The following is a 22,253-nucleotide window of genomic DNA, read 5'->3' on the forward strand; positions in this document are numbered from 1 at the left end:
CCCTGAAAAAGCATTGTGGATGCATATCTGCATCCTCCGGGCTTTGCAATGCTGTCATTTAACTCATACCTTTCTTTTTGTGTTTCCCCGTTTTGGTCCCAGAAGGCGCTCCCCTGTGCCTTACTAGCCTTTTTCTCTCCTCTTCTCCTCATGTTTGTGACCCAGAGGGTGATTCTTACCCTGTGCACGGTCCCACAGCCCCTGCTCTCCGTGCGCGGCTCCCGGGCCGTGCAGCGCCGCCGCCTCTCGTTCGCGGCCTCTCCGGGGCGCGGCTGGCCAACACCTCCATCTCCCGGACACGGCGCACTCTGCACCGAGCTACACGTCTTTTCACCCCTCCCCTGCTTACAAACCTTATCGACATCGTGTGGTGGATCCATGAGCTTCAGGGTTTCCAAGTTGTTAAATGAGGGTATATTTGACAGGACACCAGACCAGCGGATTAAACTTTGAAGGGGTCCGCACAAGACAGCTGGAACAGAGAGACGGCATTTTAATAGTCTTATGCTTGCCATGCTGAGGTCTTCACCTGTACTGGAAATTATTTGAAAATCTGTAAATAAATTTTTAAAACTTTTGATTTTTGACCAGTGAGTTCTGAAAATTTCATTTGCCAGCAGTGATACCCCCCTGTTCTCCTATATCTCTATCCCTTCCTGGTTAAAATCTATCCAAGTCTTTTTCAAAGAAATTCAATATGCAGCTGACCATTGCTGAGCTAATTCAGTACATTCTTGACTTCTTTTTCCTGCCTCAGTGCTGAACTATGTACCAAAATCATGTGTTGGGAACCAACATCGAGAGGGCTTGCGACACGGCTGAAGAGAGCAGTTAGCTCACAACATGGACATTTCCCATCTTCCGCCTCAATTTTCCCATCTGTTTCAACTGGGCATTTGAAGCGTTTGACAGGGAAACTGTCTCCTGATGCTTGATACTAGCGCAGAGTTCTGCGCCATAATAACACAAACCGATTTGCATTAAGAAAAAGAAAAAAAAATCCTCTATCACCGCCCCGCGCCCCGCCCCGAGGGGAGGGAGCCGCTCCCCACACGGCCCCGGCCCCGCCCGACGGCGCCTGCGCACTGCTCCCGCGCACGCGCGCTGGCGGGAGCTCTGCCTCACCTATTTCCCGTTCCCCGTCCCCGGCTCCCGTCCCGTTCCCCCCGTTCCCGCCTCGCCGCACTGCCCGCGGGCGATGCGGTGCTCCCGGCGCAGGGCAGGCGGGCCGCGCCTGAGCTCCTCCTGAGCGCTCGCAGCCGTTCCCTGCTGGAGCTGCCTCCCTCCGTCCCGCCATGGAGCAGCCGTACGGCGGGCAGGCCCTGGCCGGCGGCGGCGCGCTGGGGCCTGTGGATGTGCCCAGCGCCCGGTAACGGCGGCGGGGGGGAGCGGCCGCTCTGCTGGCTCCGGCGGGCGGCCATTCGCCGTCCCTTCTTCAGGGGGGCAGCGGGCATCGCCCCCCGCCCTCCCGGCGGCGGGCAGCCGGCCGCCTTCGCTGAGGCGTCGGGGCCGGGCCGGGCCGGGCCCGGGCGGCGGCGTGGCAGGTGCGAACCGGCCTCTCTCCTTCCACAGGCTGACTCGATACATCGTGCTGCTCTGCTTCGCCAAGGTTTTGAAAGCCGTGGGGCTGTTTGAATCCTATGATCTTCTGAAAGTGGTCCACCTCGTGCAGTTTATCTTCGTAGTGCAGCTGGGGTGAGTGTGCAGAGGGTGGAGCCTAGTGCCCCACGTGTAATACTGTAATACTTTGGGTGTTCTTTGACAGAGTCAAGGTTATAACCCTGCATTATGTTGTTATCATTTACTCGAAGAGGAGAAGGCATAATAATGAGTCCAGGAAGTGCTCTGTTCATAGCAGTGTTTTTGCTTCACATTTCTGTTCACTGTAATTTCAGTGTCTTGCAATGTCTCAAGTTGGAAATGATCCATAAGGTCCATTGAGTCCAACTCTGTGCTCCTCACACAACCACCTGAAACTGAAACATAGGATCAGGAATGTTCTCCTGATACTCCTTGAGCTCTGACAGGTTTGGAGCTGTGACACTCCTGGGGAGCCAGTTACAGTGGCTGGCCACTCTCTTAGTGAAGAACCTTTCCATAATGTACAGTGTGAATTTACCCTGATGCAGTGTCATTCCCTCTCATGCCCTGTCACTGGTCACTGGAGATCAACATCTCCTCCTCCCCTGTCCCTCCAGTGAAGAAGGGGCCATGGGCCACCCCTCAGCCTTCTCTAAGCTGAGCAAACCAAGCAACCTCAGACACTACTCGTGCTCTTGAGACCTTACACCATCTTGGCTGCTTCCCCCAGATGTGCTCTAACTGTTTGATGTCCTTCTGATACAGAGGCACCCAAAACTGCACACAGAACCTGGCTGGGGTCCCATCAGTGCATTGCAGAGCAGGACAATCGCCTTCCTTGAGCACCTGATGATGCTGTGCTTGAATGTAAATGCCCCCCAGCATACAGCTGACCCTTTTTGTTTACCTATAGTCAATTTTCCATCAACCCAGACCTCCAGATTTCTTTCTGTAGGGCCGCCGTCCATCCTTTTGTTCCCTGCTTTATGCATACAAGCAGGGTTACCCCACCACAGGTGGAGAATCAGCACTCTTTTGTTCCATATCATTGGCAGTTGTCCAGCTTTCTAGTCTTTCCACATGTCTCTGTAAGGCCTCTCTGCCCTCAAGAAACATCAGTGTTTTTCTAGCTTCAAAGTTGGGCCTATTCTGACAGTGCTGTTGGTGATGGTGTGACTGTTGCTCCAGCAGGCAATCCACCATCACACAAATGTACTCTCACCTTCCCCCACCCCAGGGGGCTGGGGAGGACAGTGAGGAAGAAAACAAAAAGTAAAGCTTGCAAGTTGCAATAAGGAGAGTTTAATAATTGAAATTAATAAGCTAATAAATTATTAATAAGTTAATAAGGCCAATATAGTAATAAAAAGAAATTATGCACAGTGTGCATCTGCTCAACACACAATGGTGATACCTGGCCCAACCCCAAACCACAGTCAGACCCCATGTGCATACTTCCTCCAGTTTTTGTATGAGTAAATGGTATTTATGGCATGGAACATCCCTTTGGCCTGTTCAAGCCAGGTCTCCTGGTCATGCTGCCTCCTAGCTTGCTGCACCTGCTTGCTGCCAGAGCATGGGAAACCGAAAAGTCCTTGACTTTGGATAAGCATCACTAAGGAGCAGCCAAAACTGTGTTATCAACATTGTACTCACACTGAATCAGCACTGCACTAGCAGTAGCACTGGAGTAGCAGCTACTGAGAAAAGTTTATCTCAGTTCAAGCTGAAACTAGGACACTCAGGCATGTCCAAATTTTGTTAACAAGAGTGTGGAAGATCAGCTTTCTTCCTTATAGTTTGTATTCCTGAAGTTGTTGTGGGATTCAGCTGCTGTTTTTCCCAGATTGAGGGCTGAGGTGTGAAAACTGATAGCAAATACACCGAAACAATCTTTGCAGACAAAATCCTGCTGTGTTTATCTGATGAGATATGGAAGATCATTTATGTAATAAACTTGACAGAGTTGGAACATTTGGAATTTCATTTTTTCTTTTTATTTCATATTGAAGCATGTTTATGGACTTCTCTCTTGCATGTTCCCAAGCACCATAGTTTTTTTTTTTGCCCATCACTTTTGATCCCACTTGAAGAAGTTGTGTGCTGTATCTTATTCCTACAGGACTGTGTATTCAGCATTCTATATATGAGTAAGCCTTTTTGTATACCTATCTTGCTAATAAAAATCAGAGTATTATTTCTCTTCAAAACTTCTGAGATCAGTTATTTTGATTTTTGTAAATCACAAGTCAACTTATCATTAGCCATTCTCTCAAGAACTGGCACTTGAAGTTGACCAGAACTGAAGTTCACTTGGCATCACTGTAGTACTGGTAACTGATGATGGTAATGCAGCAGAGGAAAAAAAACAGTGACTGTTGTCACTGTTGATGGATAAAATGTAGAAGAAGCTGTCTTGTAAACTGGGCCAGATATGAGAAACCTAGTTGTTCTGATCTGGTTTGAATAAAAAGCTGACTGATGCGCAAAACTTTCTCCTTTCGACAGGTCTGCTTTTTTTATGGTTTTGTTTCAAAAACCATTTTCATCTGGAAAAGTGGTAACCAAGCGTCAGGTGAGTTGACATGTAGGAGTGACTTGCAGCTTTGTAAATATTCTTGGCAGTATGGCTCTTGCCAAAAATGAAAGGTGAACAAATATTACTCCACTTAGAAGATGTGGTTATGGGTTCTAGAGGTATAGTACTAACTCAGTGTCTTGTGGGCTGAAACATTCATTCTTAGCTTTTGCCAGCTTCTTTTTGAGAGTATAGTGAAAAGGCTGGTCTTTATCACCAAGCCAGCATCAGCTGTTGGGAGTGGATTTTCAAACAGAGCTCAGTCTACTTAGCCGACCTGGACAGGTAGACAGGCAATTTCTGGACTGCCAGGATGTCAAAATGCTCCAGTCTTGTCACTCAGAACAGAAGAGTCCCGTCTGCATGTGACGAGGGCCTAGTCTAGCTGCTCATCAGACCTTGGTGAGTTTGCAGTATCCCAAGGAGTTTGGAGTAGAGCCAGGTTGGAATGTGCTGATTTGTAAGAAATAAATTTTCTTCACCTGCTTCATATGCATTTGGATTTATGTAATTGTGTGCACAAAAACTTGATCTAGTGTGTGCAGTAAGTAGACAGAATCTGAAGGATAGCCTCAAAGTGTTCCTTTTGTCAACTGCTTTCATTACTAGATGCATATGGCAGAATTTTTAAAATGTAAACAGTAATAAATGGCATATTTGATTTGAGTTCAGACAAATCTGTCCATATATGGTTTTACTTTTGCTAAAAAATTTCAAATTTTGGATTTTGAAGATGTTATATTTGTTGTAGGTGCTTCCCCTTGTTTAGCATATTTCCAGAATTAAATTTTTCTAAAACTTGCATCAGAATTTAATAAAGTATTGAATATCTGAATTACAGCCTAATTCCTGAAGAAAGAATATAACACACGCATAAATATTTGTAAGCATAAAGTCTTAGCCTCATTTTGTACATTTTATCTAGTTCTTACTCTGTTTATCTTTTTCTGATATATACAATAGCTTACAAAAGAGGTAAATGGACTTGATTTTTTTTAACTAATTTTCAGGCTTTTTTGTTGAAGAGAACTCAGACAATGTTGCAGAATTTAGGACTGTGGTATAAAAAAATTCTGGTTCATAGTATGGCCCCATAAATCTTAGTTGCCTGGCAAAGTATCCAAGAAAATAATCATACTTTATAATTATGGAACTTGCAAAGCACGTGTTTTCCCCTCAGTTTCTTCAGCTATCGTACTAAAACAGTGCTAGTAATAGAGTGTTTATTTTGAAACTGGAGAAAATTGTAATGAAATACCTTTCTTTTGCAGTGGATCAAAATTTTTAAGCATGCTGTTGTTGGATGTATCATTTCACTCTTATGGTTTTTTGGCCTTACTCTATGTGGACCACTGAGGTAAATACATATCTACTGTAAATACTGGTTCTCTTTTGTGATCCTTCCCTGTCTTGCTCCTTTGGGATTTTTTTCTGTCTGTCAGACAATGCTGCTAGCCATTTGATGTATGTACAAAAACTTACTGAATCCTTATGAATTTTCATGTGACATCTTTAGTGGTTGGGAAGAAGTACATATAATTTCTGTAGAACTAGTAAATTTCTTCTACCAGAAGAACTACTTCTTTTATGAGATGGCAGTGAAATTCTTGATAGTGCTTAAACACTTGTTGTGAGTGATACATCAAGGTGACTTAGTGCAGTTTTTGTCACTTCTCTGCTTTCATTAATGTAATGCCAACTGTTTATTTACTTGTTTGGAGTCCATGTCTTGATGGCTCATGGTAGCTGGTATTCTTTGACAGGTGACTAGAATCAATTTCTGCACTTGTTGCAGCGTACTTCTTTATCTGGTTGGCTGTGTGCTCTGTGTTTAAATTGGGTAACCATTTGTGCTGTATGTTAGTACTAATGACTGAGTAACTATGAAAGAGTAGCTAGACTTTCAAAAATTAAGGTTAATGTATTGGAAAGCATCTTTCAATCTAGAGAGGAAAGTAAAGCCTTAAATTATATCTTTTATGAAGGTGATTTTTTATCATCTACATAGGAGAAGGCATACCTAAGAGTAATAATACTGTGATTAATTATATTAATGTAGTTAATACTCTTAGGTCTTTCTGGATGCTGGCAGTCTTCCCAAACCAAACCAGATACATGGGTCCAGTCATGTTGTATTGCTGTAGAGAGGATTGCAAAAGCATTTGGTAGACTTGAGGGCAAGAATTACTTTCATGTTCTGCTCAGGGAAAGCTGTCAGTACAGCTTGGTAGTTAGCCTTTGCTGTCTGAAGGAGGTAGCATGGAAGCTAGAATTTTTTATTTTCAGCAATTGAGTTTTGAGGTGGCATAAGCTACTAGGTCATCAGCACCTCAATGAACAGAACACAGTAGTACAGGACAGGACATCTTTTTTTCTCTGAGAGCAGAAACTAGTTTAGAGGAGGTATTGTAGTGGGAATAAGAACTCCATCTTGAACAAATTGGTATCTTGTTTTGCCAGAAGAAAATACCATTTAAAGTTATCCATAAATGAATAATTATAATCTGTTACTTGAATTAGGAAGTTCCAGTTTTGTAACATGTATAGTTGTCTGCAGCTAGATCTATTGCTGGTGAAAGCAAATTGATTTATGTTTTTTTCTTTTGCATTTTTAAACCTGCTGTTGTAATCATAGGATAGATGTTTGTTGGGTCACAAATTTTAACTGAAATAGTTTATATCAAGGTTTTGAAGTAAACTCATTGTAAATAGAGTATTTATTTGGTTTTTTAATAGGACATTATTACTGTTTGAGCACAGTGATGTGGTTGTGCTGTCACTCCTTAGTGTCTTGTTCACAAGCTCAGGTGGAGGACCAGCAAAGGTATTTAAAAATCTCTTTTACCAAATGTAAAACATACTAAATCCTATAAATTCAAGTACTTCTTTACCTGGAACAAACCTTGTTTTGGATCCACATCATAGAAAATGTGATTTTTTAGTTTAATTAGTGGTGAAATAGTAAGATGTACTACTCGCAGTGGTTTAAGTCTGGGTGGTGAAAGCTCTGGGAGCTGGGATTTCATAGCTACCTCCTGTCCTTTCCCAACAAAAGAGCTTCAGAGCTATTCTTTCTCATAGTCTTTGCATAGTTCTTTAGCCTTTAGGTCCTGTGAGACAAAATCCAACAGTTTGTAGATCTTGTTTGTAGCTCATTGATGCTATGAAATATTAAATCATCAGGCTGAAGTAGCAGTGCATTCTGGCAGGCAGAAAGACACCATTAAGAAAGTAATCACACTTAAAGTTCATAAGACCGGCATCTAGCTTGCTGCAGTGGTGATGTGTCCTGAGTTATCTGGTAAGTTTGAAAAACAGAAAAAGTGTGAAATTATATTGTCAAGGTCAAAAACAATAGGAGTTTCTTTGATGGTTTTCTTACTGGAGCATGCTTACATTGATCAGGAAGCAGGGAAGGAGAGGGCCAATTTCTTGGATTTTTTTACAGTAATCTGTTGTACCAGTTTAGAAATACTTGGGGTTTTTTGTTGTTTGGTTGTTTATTGTTTGTTTGTTTGGGTTTATTTTACAGACAAGAGGTGCTGCATTTTTCATCATAGCTATCATCTGCTTACTACTTTTTGATAATGACGACCTCATGGCTAAAATAGCAGAACATCGTATCCTTTCTTGTGTGAAAGAGCAAGTGACTCTTAGTACTGTAGCAGAAAAATGTGAAATTGAGTGTACTGAATTAAATTATAATTAGAAGAGATTTTGAAGTTAATTTGCAATTGATCATCTCATCATAGTGTACTGACAAAAGGTAGTACATCTATAGATGGGCAGTAAAAACAAACAACGTGAAAGTAAACTTTCCAAAGGAAGAATAAAAACATGGAATTACGTAAATGGTCTATTCTAGAACCTTATTGATGAATTTACTGAAGTTTTCTGTGAGTAGAATCACAATATAGAGTGAGTCATGGAATGGCCTTGGTTGGAAGGCACCTTAAGATGATCAAGTCCAGCTGTTCACCCAGCACTGCCAAACCTGTCACTAAATCATATCCCTAAGGGCTACATCCATGTAATTTAAAAGCCAGCAGGATGTTCATTCAGCCACTTCCTTGGGCAGCCTGTTTCAATGCTTGATAATTCTGTCTGAAGAAATTCTTCCTAACACTCAATCTACTCAATACTAATACTAATACCTGATGCAACTTAAGGCTATCTCTTCTTGTCCTGGCAGAAAAAATTGACCCCCGTCTGGGTTCAACATGCTGTCAGATAGTTGTAGAGTGTGGAAAGATCTGCCCTGAGCTGCCTCCTTTTTCTCCAGACTAAACACCCCCACCTCCATCAGCTGCTCCTTGTAAGTGCTCCCCAGCTCTGCTGCCCTTCTCTGAGCACACCTCAGCATCACAGTGTCTTCTTGTACTTGGGGACCCAAAACTAAACACAGGATTTGAGGTGTGGCCTCACCCATGTCCAGTACAGGGAGACAATTACTGTCCTGCTCCTGCTGGCCATACTGGGCATGCCCTGGCTCATGTTCAGCCACTCCCAGGTCCTTTTCCACTGGGCAGCTTTCTAGCCACTTCTAGTCACTCTGCCCCAGCCTGTGGAGCTGCCTGGGGTTGTTGTGACCCAAGGGCAGGACCCAGCACTGGGCCTTGTTGAGCCTCACACCATTGGCCTCAGCCATGATCCAGCCTGCCCAGATCCCTCTGCAGAGCCTCCCTGCCCTCCAGCAGATCAGCACTCCCACCCAGCTTGGTGTCACCTGTGAACTGATTGAGGGGGCCCTCCATGAGATCACTGGTGAAGATGTTAAACAGGACTGGCCCCAGTACTGAGCCCTGGGGAACAGCACTGGTGGCTGAACACCAGCTGGATGTAACTCCACTCACCACCACTCTCTGGGCCTGGCCATCCAGGCAGTTTTTTATCCAGTGAACAGTGCACCTGCCCAAGCCAGGAGCAACTGGTTTCTCTGGAAAAATCATGTGGGAAATGATGTCCAAGGCATCCATGCATCCGCAGCTTTTCCTTCATTCACTAGGCAGGTCACTTCATCATAGCAGATCAGACTGGTCAGTCAGAACCTGCCTTTCACAAACCCATGCTGATGGCTGGGCCTGATCTCTAGTTGTCCTGCACATGCCAACACAGCATAAAGCACAGTTTGCTTACCTCTGCTTTCTGTGTTCTGCTACCTTTGCCTGTTCTTGCTTAAAAAAAAAATAAAAGAAAATCTAAAGAAATTCTTCCTTAATTTTTTATTTAGCTGAGGGGCATCATGACAGTGCTCTTACTCATGTTCTGTATACAATCATTGCTTTCCTGGGTGTTGCAGATCACAAGGTAAATAACATGTGTTTTAGAATCTTCTTCTAAGTTTTCAAGGTAAGAATTTCACCAGCTCTGAGCTAATCCAAGCCTGAATCAAAACCAAAAGATTGGACCTCCTTACCCCACATTGGAACTGAACTAGCACTGTAATTTTTGCACACTGATTGGAGTATAAGGAGCTTCAGTACAGCAAGCCAAATCATACAATATTCAGCCTTTATTAGTTGATAAGAACTTTGCTGTAATGCAGAGCCTAACAAGTCTCATTAAAATTATCATGAAATATTCTGTCATCAGTGTTCTTGGTGTTTATAATGCTTTGCCTACCAACCACTTCTTACTCACTTTTGGTACCTGTGTTTTGTTTCTGCATCTTTAGCTTTCCCCAGTCTTTCCTTTACATTATACTTGTATTTGAAGACACAGATTCTGATACTTCTCAGTAAGATAATCCCATTGTATTTGGTGGTGTGAATAGCTGAATATCATAATCTGACTGTACAGGGTTGAACTGCCTGATTGAGTTGTGTTAGCTTAGTCTTGCTAAAGTAGTTTAATTGAGGACTAAAACAGGAAAAAAATATGGAGCAGCTGAAAATGTATTAATATAAAAATACATCAGATAGTAGAAAGACTGGTTAATGGTGCAGAAAAGCAAGTGTGATCTAAGGGAGATGAGAACCTGTGTATCTTGTAATTCATCTAAAGAAAAATTTTGAAAGAGTATATTGTGAAGAAACACGGTGTGTTCAAAGGTAAGTGGATGAAAAGGCTTGAAGGTTCTAGAGGACAAGATGATGTGAATCTTTGGGGGTTTATGTATGCTTTCAACACACTTTTAATAATGGAAGATGGGAAAACTTTGGGTGATTTTTCTTCTTCCTCAGAAGCTGTTTTCTACCATCTTGCTACTGGTGTATGCCAATTCACATTATTGAGAGTTTTAAAATTCAACTCAGGCTGTTGTGAATAGTGCTAAGGCACAACTCAGTATGCTATGTTGCTGTTTGTAGCTAGAGTAAAATTACAGGAAATATCCTAGTTTTGGCTTTTGTTTCCAGGTTAAGGAAAACGCATTAGTATTTCCTCCTTGTAAGTGTCACTGTGTTTGGAGTGAGGTTTTTAGTACTTAAGAAATGCTGATGGAATCTTGTTATGTTTCCAGGGTGGAGTATTGCTTCTGGTACTGGCATTATGCTGCAAGGTTGGTTTTCATATGGCATCCCGAAAACTATCTGTAGATATAGGTGGAGCCAAGCGTCTTCAAGCTTTGTCCCACCTTGTTTCCGTCCTTCTGTTGTGCCCATGGGTTATTGTTCTCTCTCTGACAACAGAGGTAAGATAATAAGTAAAAAAGTAAATCATTTTTTGTAATGGTTGTGAATTGTAATTTAAATCTTTCCTTTAAAATATCTTTGAAATTACCAATGTTGCTGTCTTTATTTTTGTAGTAAGCTTTGTTTGAAAATTTTCCATTATGCTTTTCTTCTATATTTGTTTTTTATCTGTGTGGTACTTTAATTTCCTTGTTTGTATGATAAATGTGTTTCATCCTTCTAGCTCAGATACTATATCTTGGGTTCATCAACTAACATTGCTCAAGCGTTAATGACTTTATAAATACAGTGCTCTTTTATCCCTGAGCAGTAGATCATTTATTGTGATTTTAAAAAATGCTCTTTATGCTTGCATGCATGGGGATAGTAGGCCATTGCAACCATGGCTTTATATATAGAATTCCTTTTATGAACACAAAAGTATTTAAAATTAAGTGCTTCAGTGCATTTTAGATATGTATCTTTTTATATCTGGAATTATATGTGTATGTGATAAATTGAAAATATAAGATATTTATGTTTTATGGATTAGTGAAAACACATGTAATTTAAGTGAACTGCATTTAATGCTATAAATACAATCACTCTTCTGGTGGGCAGTCCTGTTTGAAATTTTTCTTTGTTGCAGAGTAAAGTAGAGTCTTGGTCATCTCTCATCATGCCTTTCATAACAGTCATCTTCTTTGTTGTGATCATGGATTTCTACGTGGAGTCCATATGCTCTGTGAAGATGGAAGCTTCCACATGTGCTCGATATGGATACTTTCTTATTTTCATTAGTGCTCTGCTTTTTGGAAACTTTTGGACGCATCCAATAACAGACCAGCTTCGAGCTATGAACAAGCCACCACACCATGAAAGCACAGAGCATGTTCTTTCTGGAGGGGTGGTAGTGAGTGCTGTCTTCTTTGTTTTATGTACGTATTCTTGTCTAAACTATAGTAAATATGTGGTCTGTGTGACTGGGAAGCCAATCAGAAAATTGAGGTGTTTGGAATTCTTTTGGACAAGCTTTTATGGATTCTTTGGCATAAGGCAGCCTGTAGCTTTTTGCTCTTCTATTGTCTGTCTACAAAAAAAAAAGGAATCTGATCTGTTGTGGAAGCAATGATCTAATTTTACGTAGCACTGAAATCCAGTAATAAACCTCAAGATGAAGTTGGCAATCAATTTGCTGCCAGAAAATTTCATGTAAACTTTGATGGCTGATTAAACACATTATAAAATAGCTGTGAAGCTTAGAAACAGCAACAAAAACTTCAATACTTTCCTTGCAGCTGCCAATATCCTGTCCTCCCCCTCCAGGAAAGGGCAAAAGGGTACCCTTATTGGCTATTCCCCTGAAGGCACTCCTCTCTATAACTTCATGGGTGATGCATTACAGCAAAGCTCCCAGTCATTGCCCCGGTTTATTAAGGAGTCACTGAAACAAATCCTTGAGGAGTATGATTCTCGGCAGATCTTCTATTTCTTGTGCCTAAATCTGGTAAGTGCATGGTTTTTTTCTTCAAACCCAATCACAATAGTGCATATATAACGAAAAAAGAAGAGTTATTCTTTAGAAGATTCCCATAATTCATTGTGGCGTTTGACAGGGCAATTTAAGTAGTGGTCACTGATTTGTTGTCACAGTGCGGCACTGGTTGTGTGTGTTAGGGTTATACCAGTAACTGAATACTTGTATGATGGTATGTTAAGGTTGAGATACATCAATGTTGCCAGCAGGTGAAACTGAAAAGGCCTCAGTGAAAATGATAAGGATTAGGACAACAAAGTAGAAGTTGTGGGATTGATTAGTGCCATATTGGAGCAGGCTAGTTTTATTTTTAGCTTCTCTTTTTCTTGAATAGGAAAAGATGATGCAGTAAGCAAAACTGGTAGAACCTCATTTGCAAAGATCTGGAAAATAAGGGGAGAAACTTGAAGTATCTGTGTTAACTGTAAGGAATTCCATTATGGAATATGAAAGATTGGAAAAAAGTCTTTGAGCAGATGGATTAATAATAGTAAAATGTACAGGGTAAATGTATGTATTAAAAATGTTTCCTTGTGTACCTTTCTCAGAGCCAATACCTAAGATTTAAACAGTCAACTTACTAGTGAAGAAAATGTTGGCATTAACAGATTTATAGACATTACTTTTACACTAATAATGTATCAGATCAGAGCTCTTGTATTTTTAATATAAAATTTGTCTGCAGAATGTCAGTCCAAAATTTGAAAAAATTTACTCCTGTAAAGAGTTGGTTTTTATGTGTGAGTCTGTAAGGAGAGTGGGTTAAAAAATGTGTCTTTATAGACTTGGAGTGCATCATGTATTCCATTGGAGGAGAGGAAAAATGGTCTAGAAATACTTAGAACGATACCTTTGAAAAATATTGAGTGTTCTATGAAAAGAATATCCTTCTATCTACCAAAACATTAATACACAAGTTAATATTTAAGGAAAAATTTAAACTCTGTTTTGTTTTAGGCTTTCACTTTTGTGGAGCTTTTTTATGGAGTATGGACCAATAGCCTTGGTCTTATTTCTGATGGATTTCACATGCTTTTTGATTGTTCTGCATTAGTGATGGGGCTTTTTGCAGCTCTGATGACAAGGTGGAAAGCAACTCGCATATTTTCATATGGGTATGTATCTTGGGTTCTTTAAGGACTGTTTGAAACTTAACTCTCCTTGCTCATTTTCAAAATGTCTTGGTATGTATGGGATATTTTAGTAATGCATGCTTCTGTGTGTTTTTTGCTGTGTCTCTTCTCTTCCATTTGTACTCATGCTATTCTCTTCTTACCTGTCTAAAAAATGTGTCTGAAATGTAACTTTCATTTATCTCTACAAGTAAAACTTTTATCACTGTGAATATTCTTTAGAAATTGCCTCATACTAGGCATTTATGTCAAACAGAAATCTATGTCAAAAACCAGTGTTTGTATGAAGATTTAGATTCAGCTGAAATAATTTAACTTTATATGTTTGCATAGCAGTTTAGCAGTTTGAAATCCTGTATGGGCAGTATATATAAGAGAATACTTCTACATTGTTTTATTATAATGGAGTTTGGACAGTTGGAAACTGGGCCACCTCTTGACCAGAAAAAAATAACTCAGGAATTGAGACATGATTATGTGACATTGAAGAAAAAAAACACAGCAATCTTAATGCTGTATTGAAAGAATTATAACTTTATGTATTATAACTTTGACATTTGTTCAGAGTACCAATTCTTCACTCTCAAATGTATATGTGTTTACTTTCAGGTATGGACGTGTAGAAATTCTCTCTGGATTTATAAATGGCCTCTTTCTGATGGTGATTGCTTTCTTTGTCTTCATGGAATCAGTGGCAAGACTGGTAGATCCTCCAGATATAGATACAAATATGCTAACTGTAAGTTTTGTCCTTCTGTTTCAGTGTAGTTTTGCAGTTAATGGTTCATTTATGTTTCATCTCCAGGGCGATAGTCCTGCCGCTACCTGAAGGGAACCTTCAGGAGAGCTGGAGAAGAATTTTTTGCCAGGGCATTTAGTGGACAAGGGGAAATGGCCTCAAACTGAAGCAGGGCAGGTATAGATTAGATATTAGGAATTAATTTGACATTAGGAGGAAATTCTTTACTGAGGAGGTGGTAAGGCACTGGAACAAGTTGCCCAGAGAAGTTGTGGCTTCCACAGTTTTCCTTAATTAAGTGCATGGTGGTTTTGGCTACCGTGTTGTAGAAAATAAGTGTGAATACCTGTGAGGATACAGTGGAGCTAAAGACTTTTCTCCTTCTCACAGCCGGTGTCTGTTGGAGGGCTCATTGTAAACCTTGTTGGTATCTGCGCCTTCAGCCACGCACACTCGCACAGCGCTTCTCGGGGAGGCTGTCCCACACATGATCACAGCCATTCTCACCATGGCCACAGCCACAGCCATGGGCACGGCCATTCCCACAGTGACCATGGCCACAGCCATGGACATGCCCATGGGTCTTCTGGAGGAGGCATGAACACCAACATGAGAGGCAAGTACAGACTGTTGAATCGTAAGGCATGTACGTGATTTGTAGGAGACTGAAGATTTTCAGGATCAGATCTATGCAGTATTATGCCTCAATCTAAAAACGCTTTTGAGGAGTGATCTTACAGTCATTAAATGCATATATAGGAATTGCTTAAACCATTTTTGAATTTAACTTGAAGAAATGTGAGATATTTCTGTGCATATGTATGTAATTCCTAAGGAACAATAAAAAGCAGTAATGCATAATACTCACTAACATTAAAACAAAGGTCACTGTAAACCATACTCAAAGAGTTTTAAGTCCTTGTTTCTAAGTTCAAACTGGAAATGAAGGTACAATGTCTCTATCTATAAAGACATTACCATGTTTCTAGGAATCATGTGACAGTTGTTTGTAAAAATACTGGGAAGGGGATAAGAAGCAGGAGGGTGAATACAGACCAGCATAGCATATGTTCTTATTTTGTGATTTGTAGCATTGTAGCATATAAAACATAGCATTTGTTTTATATTATTGTGATTCAGAAGATAAAGTGGTAAAGAAAAACTTTGAAATATGAAATCATGAAGCTAACTGAGATGGGCACTGTATGTGAAAGTTCAGCATAGAATTTTTTCCCTAGTAGTTAGAAAATAGTTATTTACCAACTGTCTAGCTTATAGAAAAACTCTTTAAAAATGGTGTTTTCTGTGTAAGCTTGTCAGAATATGGTGAGCAGTCTCATGTTTCATATGTTATTTTATGTCTTAACTAGATTATCCTGGTTGTTCATATTCATCGTGTCTGTAATTTTTTTAAGTCTGCATATAGTCATGTTTCAATATTCTTTAAAATCCTGATGCCTAACTAGTACTAATCTTACCAGTGGTTGAAGAGTATTTTTCTATGCCCATTGAGTGTACATTGAGAATGAGCTCACAGTTAAAGCAGTAGAAAGTGTAAGATTCATAGCAGGAGCGCAAAAACAATTCTCTTGTAAAATTGGAGTAGAATTGGCATACAAAAAACAGCCAGTATATTCATGTATGTCCACATTAGCAAGCAATGTACACTGATCTTCTGACTCTCTGTTAGGGATCAATGAGTCCTTATATAAAGAGGTAAATGATTATGCTGTATTGTACAAATCCCACGTATTCACATATACTTTAGTCTGTGGATGCCTGCCTACACCATTGGCCCATAGATTAAAAATCATTTTTTACAATAATTTGCAATTAAACATTAGAAGAGCTAAATATTTTGTGTATTTTGTCCCAGGTTAGGCAAAGAGTCTACTCTGTTTAGCTTGAGGATACTTAATAAGCCTTACTAAGTTTCTGCTATTGAATATATACATACATTTTAGACAGATCTGTTAATCACTCTGTTTGTTTCGGTTTTAGGTGTGTTTCTGCATGTGTTAGCAGACACTCTTGGCAGTGTTGGTGTTATCGTATCCACAATATTTATTCAGCAATTTGGATGGCTCATAGCTGATCCGCTCTGCTCTCTCTTTATTGCTACATTGATTTTTCTTAGTGTTATCCCTCTATTGAAAGATGCCTGTCAAGTGCTTTTGTTGAGGATACCTCCAGAACAGGAGAAAGATCTGCATGCTGCTTTAGAAAAGGTACAATTATAAATGGTTTTGTATACAAACATACAAGGCTGTAACTGTTTTTAATGATTATTAAAATCAAGCAGATCAGTCAGCTTCTCTTGTCTTAGACAACTTCATGTCTCAAGTTGTTTAAAATCTATTTTTCAGAGAGGTGACAGGATGACTAGTTCTAACTATAAAAGTTGGTTTGCAGCAAAAAAGACTTCCACTGTTTTTTCGTTTTATGGCTAGCCCATAATTTCAGACAAGCATGGTAACAGTTTGGTAAATGTACCACACTGTAGTACTAAGAAAGTAATATACAGTTCCCTAAACCTGCATCCTTTAAAACTTGTTACAAACATTCAGGGTACAGATTGTATCACAAGCTTGTAATTTCAAGTTTTCTGCTTTATCTATATCATGAAGGATATACTGGTTCACAGTAGGTGGGATGGCAAAACTTAAGCTGTTTTTTCTAATTATTTTCTCATTCTAGACTGTTCTTTTCCTGTCTGATGCAGTATGGCATCTGCCTTGAGGCTGCAGCTAGTCTTTGCTGTTGCCTCATTTTAAGTTCCTGCCCAGAATAGTAATGTGGACCTCAGTGTGGAGAATTCCTCTCTGTAAAAGAATGAGTTAAAAGTTCTTTGAGGATGCCATCAACTAGAGGCTTCAAGGAGGACTATTCTTATGGTGTCTTGTCAATTACTAGATGGCAAAATGTGTTCTTGTCTGCATGAGATAAAGAAAAAAGAAAAAAACAAATGGGAATTGTCTGGGAGAGATTCATGTAGTGAAAGGACAGTGACATGCAAAGTGTGGTTTCCCTTTTTGATGAGGGAGGACAGTAACTCTGAGAGACTGGGGAGAAATAAAGTACTTCTTGAGAACAATCAAAGACCAGTTGATTAAAAGATAATAGGAAAAGCATTTTAAAAATTACATCACAGTAAAACAGTGTGTTTGCTGTAGGTTGACCCTGTCCAGCAGCCAGGCATCCATACAGCCACTTGCTCAATCCCGTCCTTTACCACCACCACCAGCAGTGGAATGGGAGCATAAGCAAAAAAACCCTGGGAGCAATATAACAGGTGAAGGAAGAGCAGTGGAAAAAAGAAAGAAAAAGCAGTCCCCAAACAACAGCCACCTTGGAAGCCATAATCCTGCCTTCATCCTCTACCCCAGTTTTCAATGCTGAGCAAGGTGTTACATGGTGTGCCGTAACGCACCATGGACAGCTGCCCTGGCTGTGTCACCTCCCTGCTTCTTGCCCATCCCCAGCCTATCTGCCAGGGCAACGGCAAAGTGGGAAAGATAGAAAGCCTTGAAACTGCGTGATAGAAAAGAAATAGCCTGAGCAGTTCAGCAGTAGCCAAATCACTGGTGTGTTACCAAAATGGTTTTAAGCAGGAATCTAAAATACAGCACCCTATCAGCTGCTCTGAAAAACCATCACAGCCAACCCAGAACAAAGATCAATTCAAAAAAATTAATGTATTATGGAAAAGAAGTTATGTCTTAATAAAGTTCAGCTGTGATAACTAAATACAGCTGCTAAACAGTGAGGTAACCAGTGCTCTAGTAGATGCTGGACCACTATTCTGATTAGCCTGTCCATTTGTGTTCCTGTTATCTGTTCATAAATCAAGGGATTTTTTTCCTCATCCTCTTTAGCATTGCTCTTCTGGAGTTTTGATTTGACTTTTACCTTCTAGAATTTTACAGAAGTAGCAAAGTAACCTTTCAATACAAGATATTTCTGAATATAGCTTAGTTGGAAAGCTGCTGTGCTACAATTTTGTTTCCTTGTGAAATATTATCCACCAATAGACATGTACAAGGTTAAAATTACTTATTTTTTGCTAATGAAATTTCTTTGCAGATTCAGAAAATAGAGGGAGTTATATCCTACAGAGATCCTCATTTTTGGTGTCACTCTGCAACTGTTGTGGCAGGCACAATACATGTGCAAGTGGTATCAGATGTGATGGAACAGAGAATTGTACAGCAGGTACAGTGCAAGGTCTTGAGACTCTTAATTCCTTGATTTCCTACTCAGCCTCTCCCTTTTGGTCACAGACTGAAGTTTCAGTCTGACATGTAGGATTTTTCTTGTAGCTCTCCATTTTTGTCTCAGAGCTGGTCTCTAATGCTGTACTGCCCCCTTTCCTGCTAGCTTGAAATTAGTCATGTAAAGAGTTATTTGCTAGAACATCTGCCAAAACACTGACTGACAGTGGCGCTATATCTGCTCTGAGAAAAGAAGGGGAGGTGTTAAAACAGGCCTGCAAAACAGGGAATAAACAGTAGAGATACCTGTATGCTAATCGTGTGTCTAAAACTGGATACCACTACATGTCTGCCATGGGTTTTTCTTTTCCTTAAGAAGATATCTATTTCCTATGCACAACACTGAGAGTCTCCTCAGTGTTGTGCATAGGAAATATATATCTTTCTAAGGAAAAAGTGTGCAGAAGTTGCAAAGCCATACCCTCTAAAGCTAGTCTTTGCTTTCCAAAGAATTGAATTCTTCACAATGATACATGGGGGTTTATTTTCTGCATTGCAGAGCCAGTGTACCGCAAGTTACTGTGAAATACATGTGAAGTGCAATACTAATGTTAACTGTACCATTCTGTTCAGGTCACAGCAATTCTGAAAGATGCTGGTGTAAACAACTTAACTGTCCAAGTGGAGAAAGAAGCTTATTTTCAACACATGTCTGGACTCAGTACAGGATTTCAGGATGTCCTTGCAATGACGCAGCAGCTAGAATCCATGAAATACTACAAAGATGGTACTTACATCATGTGATACAAATTTGTATTTGCCAAAGGAGATGTAAATGGTCAAGCTAATTGAATCCATATTTGTATTTTTGCGGGGAGATCTTGCACATACATGTACAGAAACAAATGTACTATATATTTGAATTTTTGTAAGTGTACTATCTTTGTTAATTGGATTGAGATGCTTTTATAAAGGAAACAAGAAGGACTTGAGTACTTGCTGTAAATGTGAAAATAGTTGAAATCTTATATACTATACTTGGTGTTTATTAAACAGAAGTCTTGAAACTTGCAGATGAGCACAGATGTATTCCATACTTTCTCCAAAGTATGGAACATCGGTATTTTAATTTCTTGTTAGTAGTGGGAAATAGAAGTAGTTTATATTGGAATGCAAACAATCAACAGCGCACTACTTTTCTTTCTTTCAAAGATTGCTTGAAGACTCTTGGAATGAAAAAACCACTTTATTATGGGGATTAAAAAACATCAAGTCCTGTGTTTTGCATATTTTGTTAAATAATAGAAATATACAGTTTTTATATTATGTCTCAGCATACAAATATGATTCCTATACTTAATGCACCAGAGCAAATATATGTTACCATTTTACATTTGTATTGAACTATTTTTTTTAGAAGAAATACACAGATTTAACAATGAGAAATAGGGAAGGGAAGAAAAATGAAAACACTTTTTCCTGGGAAGACTCAGAATCATAACTCAAACCACTTAAAATAAAACTTCTTGTACTTTTTATATGAATAACTGCAAATGAAATACTTGAAATCTAGAAGTAATAAATCAGTGAGCATCCTAGCACTCTGCTAAACTTCATCTTTTCAAGATATGTTATCCTGTACTTGACTCATTTTTTTAATAATACCATTACAGCTGCAGATGTACTGTAGCCAACCGTACCTCCATGTATTACCTAGGGAAGAAGTTCAGGTTTAGAATGTTAAACTATGAAAGTAGTCTTGAACTTGACAAGTTGCTGAAATGAACAGTAAATTGAGACTTCTTGACTGGAAAGTGAAAGAGAGTGCCTTTAAGAAAGAAATATGGATGTTGAGGACTTAATACTGCAAAGAAAACACATCCATATGTTTAATGAAAACCTGTCAATGCGATAATAAAATACATCTTCAGAGGTAGTTGTGCTTACATCTGTTCACAGGCTTCTTGTGCTCCCCTCTTCTTGTCTGTAGCACATTAATATTTTCCCCGAAATTTAAGAAATTAATTCAGTGATTAACAAGAACAAATACATCTTTCACCATCCCATGTATCATGGCAGTATTGTTTTGTTGTACTGTTTTCTTGTTTCTGGTGTTCAGTCATTCTTGAATACCATAATAAGAATAGACTTGATGTTAGTGAAATTGAAGGACAGAACAGAGTGATAAAGGAATGATTTAACTGGGAGAGATTTACCAGGAATGCAGTTAGGGATGTCCTTGAGCCATTCTGCTTGTCTTACCAGATTGTTATACAAGTTCTGTGGTTTGTTTTGTTACTCTTAAAGGAGTTCCTCCTGACCTATGTTAAAACACTGTCTGCAGTACAAGACTGACTTGGAAAACCATGGTCAGAAAACTTCTAGAAGTTGCATTGCACTTGTGCACAGTGATGAATATAAAGTGCATAAATTGCAATCCCTCATATCTTGGGACAACGCTGGAGAGCCAGCCACCGCCTCAAAGCTGGATCCTGTTTTCCACCCTTTTAACAGTGTTTTTCTTACCTTGTCTCCTCTAGAAGGCTTATCACTTGATGAGCTACAGTTATGCTCAGTCTAGAACTAGGGTGATGTTTTGCTTTAGAAACCAATCTCAAAGCTTCACTTAATGTTTACATATGCCACTCCTGTTTTGAGATGGTTGTACTAGACTTGATAATATTTCAGTAAATCCCATTGTGACATGAAATGAAGATGATGAAAATGAGTGTATGTCTTTTAAAGCATTATCTTAGCATAATTGTAAAGCTTTTGTGCTTGTCACAGCTTCCTCTGAGCAAATGGCCATTTCCTACTTCTGTAGCGGCAGAACCCAAAACAAATCAAGGTGGCTGCCCCTGTGATTGTGGCAGTGAAGATGAGCCCGTACCTGTATACTTCACAGGCAAGTGCAGACCTGCATGTTGGCTTGCATTTGGCAGGTTTTAGTAAATTACCCAGCATACATGCACAGTGTTCTTCCTGGCTCTCCTGGCAGGAAGATGATTGGCAACAAGCATTGTCTCTCTTTAAACGTCCATTTTAAATTTGTTTAGTCTGGTAATAAGCCACAAAAGAAGGGTTCAGGATTCCCCATAAGATCTATTGGAATTGTGCTGTGTGGGCAGGTTTTCAAACCGCAGGTGGAGGCCAGTTTGTTAATATCTTAGTACTGGGAAGGCATGGGGACGTTCAATCGAGTCACCTGGTCGCAGGCAGAGAGTTGCAACAAAACACTTTGAAAGATTAAACAGGTTTAAAAGGAACTCCGAACGAGCAGTCATGTGTATATAAAGAGGAAAATGTTCGTGTTTTCCAGTAAGGCTTTATTCCCTGGTGCAGAAGCCATGGGGTCGTGAGCAGGACGCAAGTTGCGGAGGCGCGGCAGGCCATGGGCGGCCAACCAGAGGCGGCGCCTGGGCGCTTGAACCGAGCGGCGCCGGCAGCGCGGCCCGTGCCGCTGCGCTCTCCTGCCCGGCGGGCTCGCCTCGGTACATGCGCGGTGGGGCCGGCTCGGCTCGGCGCGGGCGGGGGAGCGGAGCGGGAGCGGGCTGTTGCCGTGGCTCCTGGGGAGGCACCTGCGCCGCCCTTCGTGTCCTGCTCGCTCCTTCCCTTCAGCCTGGCGGGCAGTGCGGTCTTTGCTTGGCGGGGAGGGCGGTGGGTGTTTCTCTTTCTTTCTCTGGGACAGCCCGTTGGTTCCCTCACTCTGCCCTCCTTCAGCCCTCTAGTACGAAGAGAAGCGGCCGCTTCAGCCCTCTACTGCGAAGAGAAGCAGCCGCGAAGCCCCTCAGCTTCGCATCTACGGCCCTTCGGCTCCGAGGCCGTGAAGAGATGTTGCCCCGGCTCCGTTCCTCCAGCCCGCC

General features: G+C 40.5%; 1 protein-coding gene across 1 annotated transcript; it reads left to right on the top strand.

Annotated features, from left to right (window-relative positions):
- Positions 1–1,138: 1,138 nt before the first annotated feature.
- Positions 1,139–20,465, top strand: SLC30A5 (solute carrier family 30 member 5). Its single transcript, XM_063181420.1, has 16 exons — positions 1,139–1,369; positions 1,573–1,695; positions 4,090–4,156; positions 5,431–5,516; positions 6,896–6,983; positions 7,692–7,779; positions 9,390–9,466; positions 10,620–10,790; positions 11,420–11,708; positions 12,069–12,277; positions 13,265–13,422; positions 14,050–14,179; positions 14,570–14,795; positions 16,181–16,407; positions 18,263–18,391; positions 19,024–20,465. Exons 1-16 carry the CDS (start codon positions 1,296–1,298, stop codon positions 19,192–19,194), a joined length of 2,313 nt encoding a protein of 770 aa, XP_063037490.1. The 5' UTR covers positions 1,139–1,295; the 3' UTR covers positions 19,195–20,465.
- Positions 20,466–22,253: the final 1,788 nt, after the last annotated feature.

Source organism: Melospiza melodia, chromosome Z, assembly GCF_035770615.1.
Source record: "Melospiza melodia melodia isolate bMelMel2 chromosome Z, bMelMel2.pri, whole genome shotgun sequence".
Lineage (NCBI taxonomy): Eukaryota > Metazoa > Chordata > Aves > Passeriformes > Passerellidae > Melospiza > Melospiza melodia.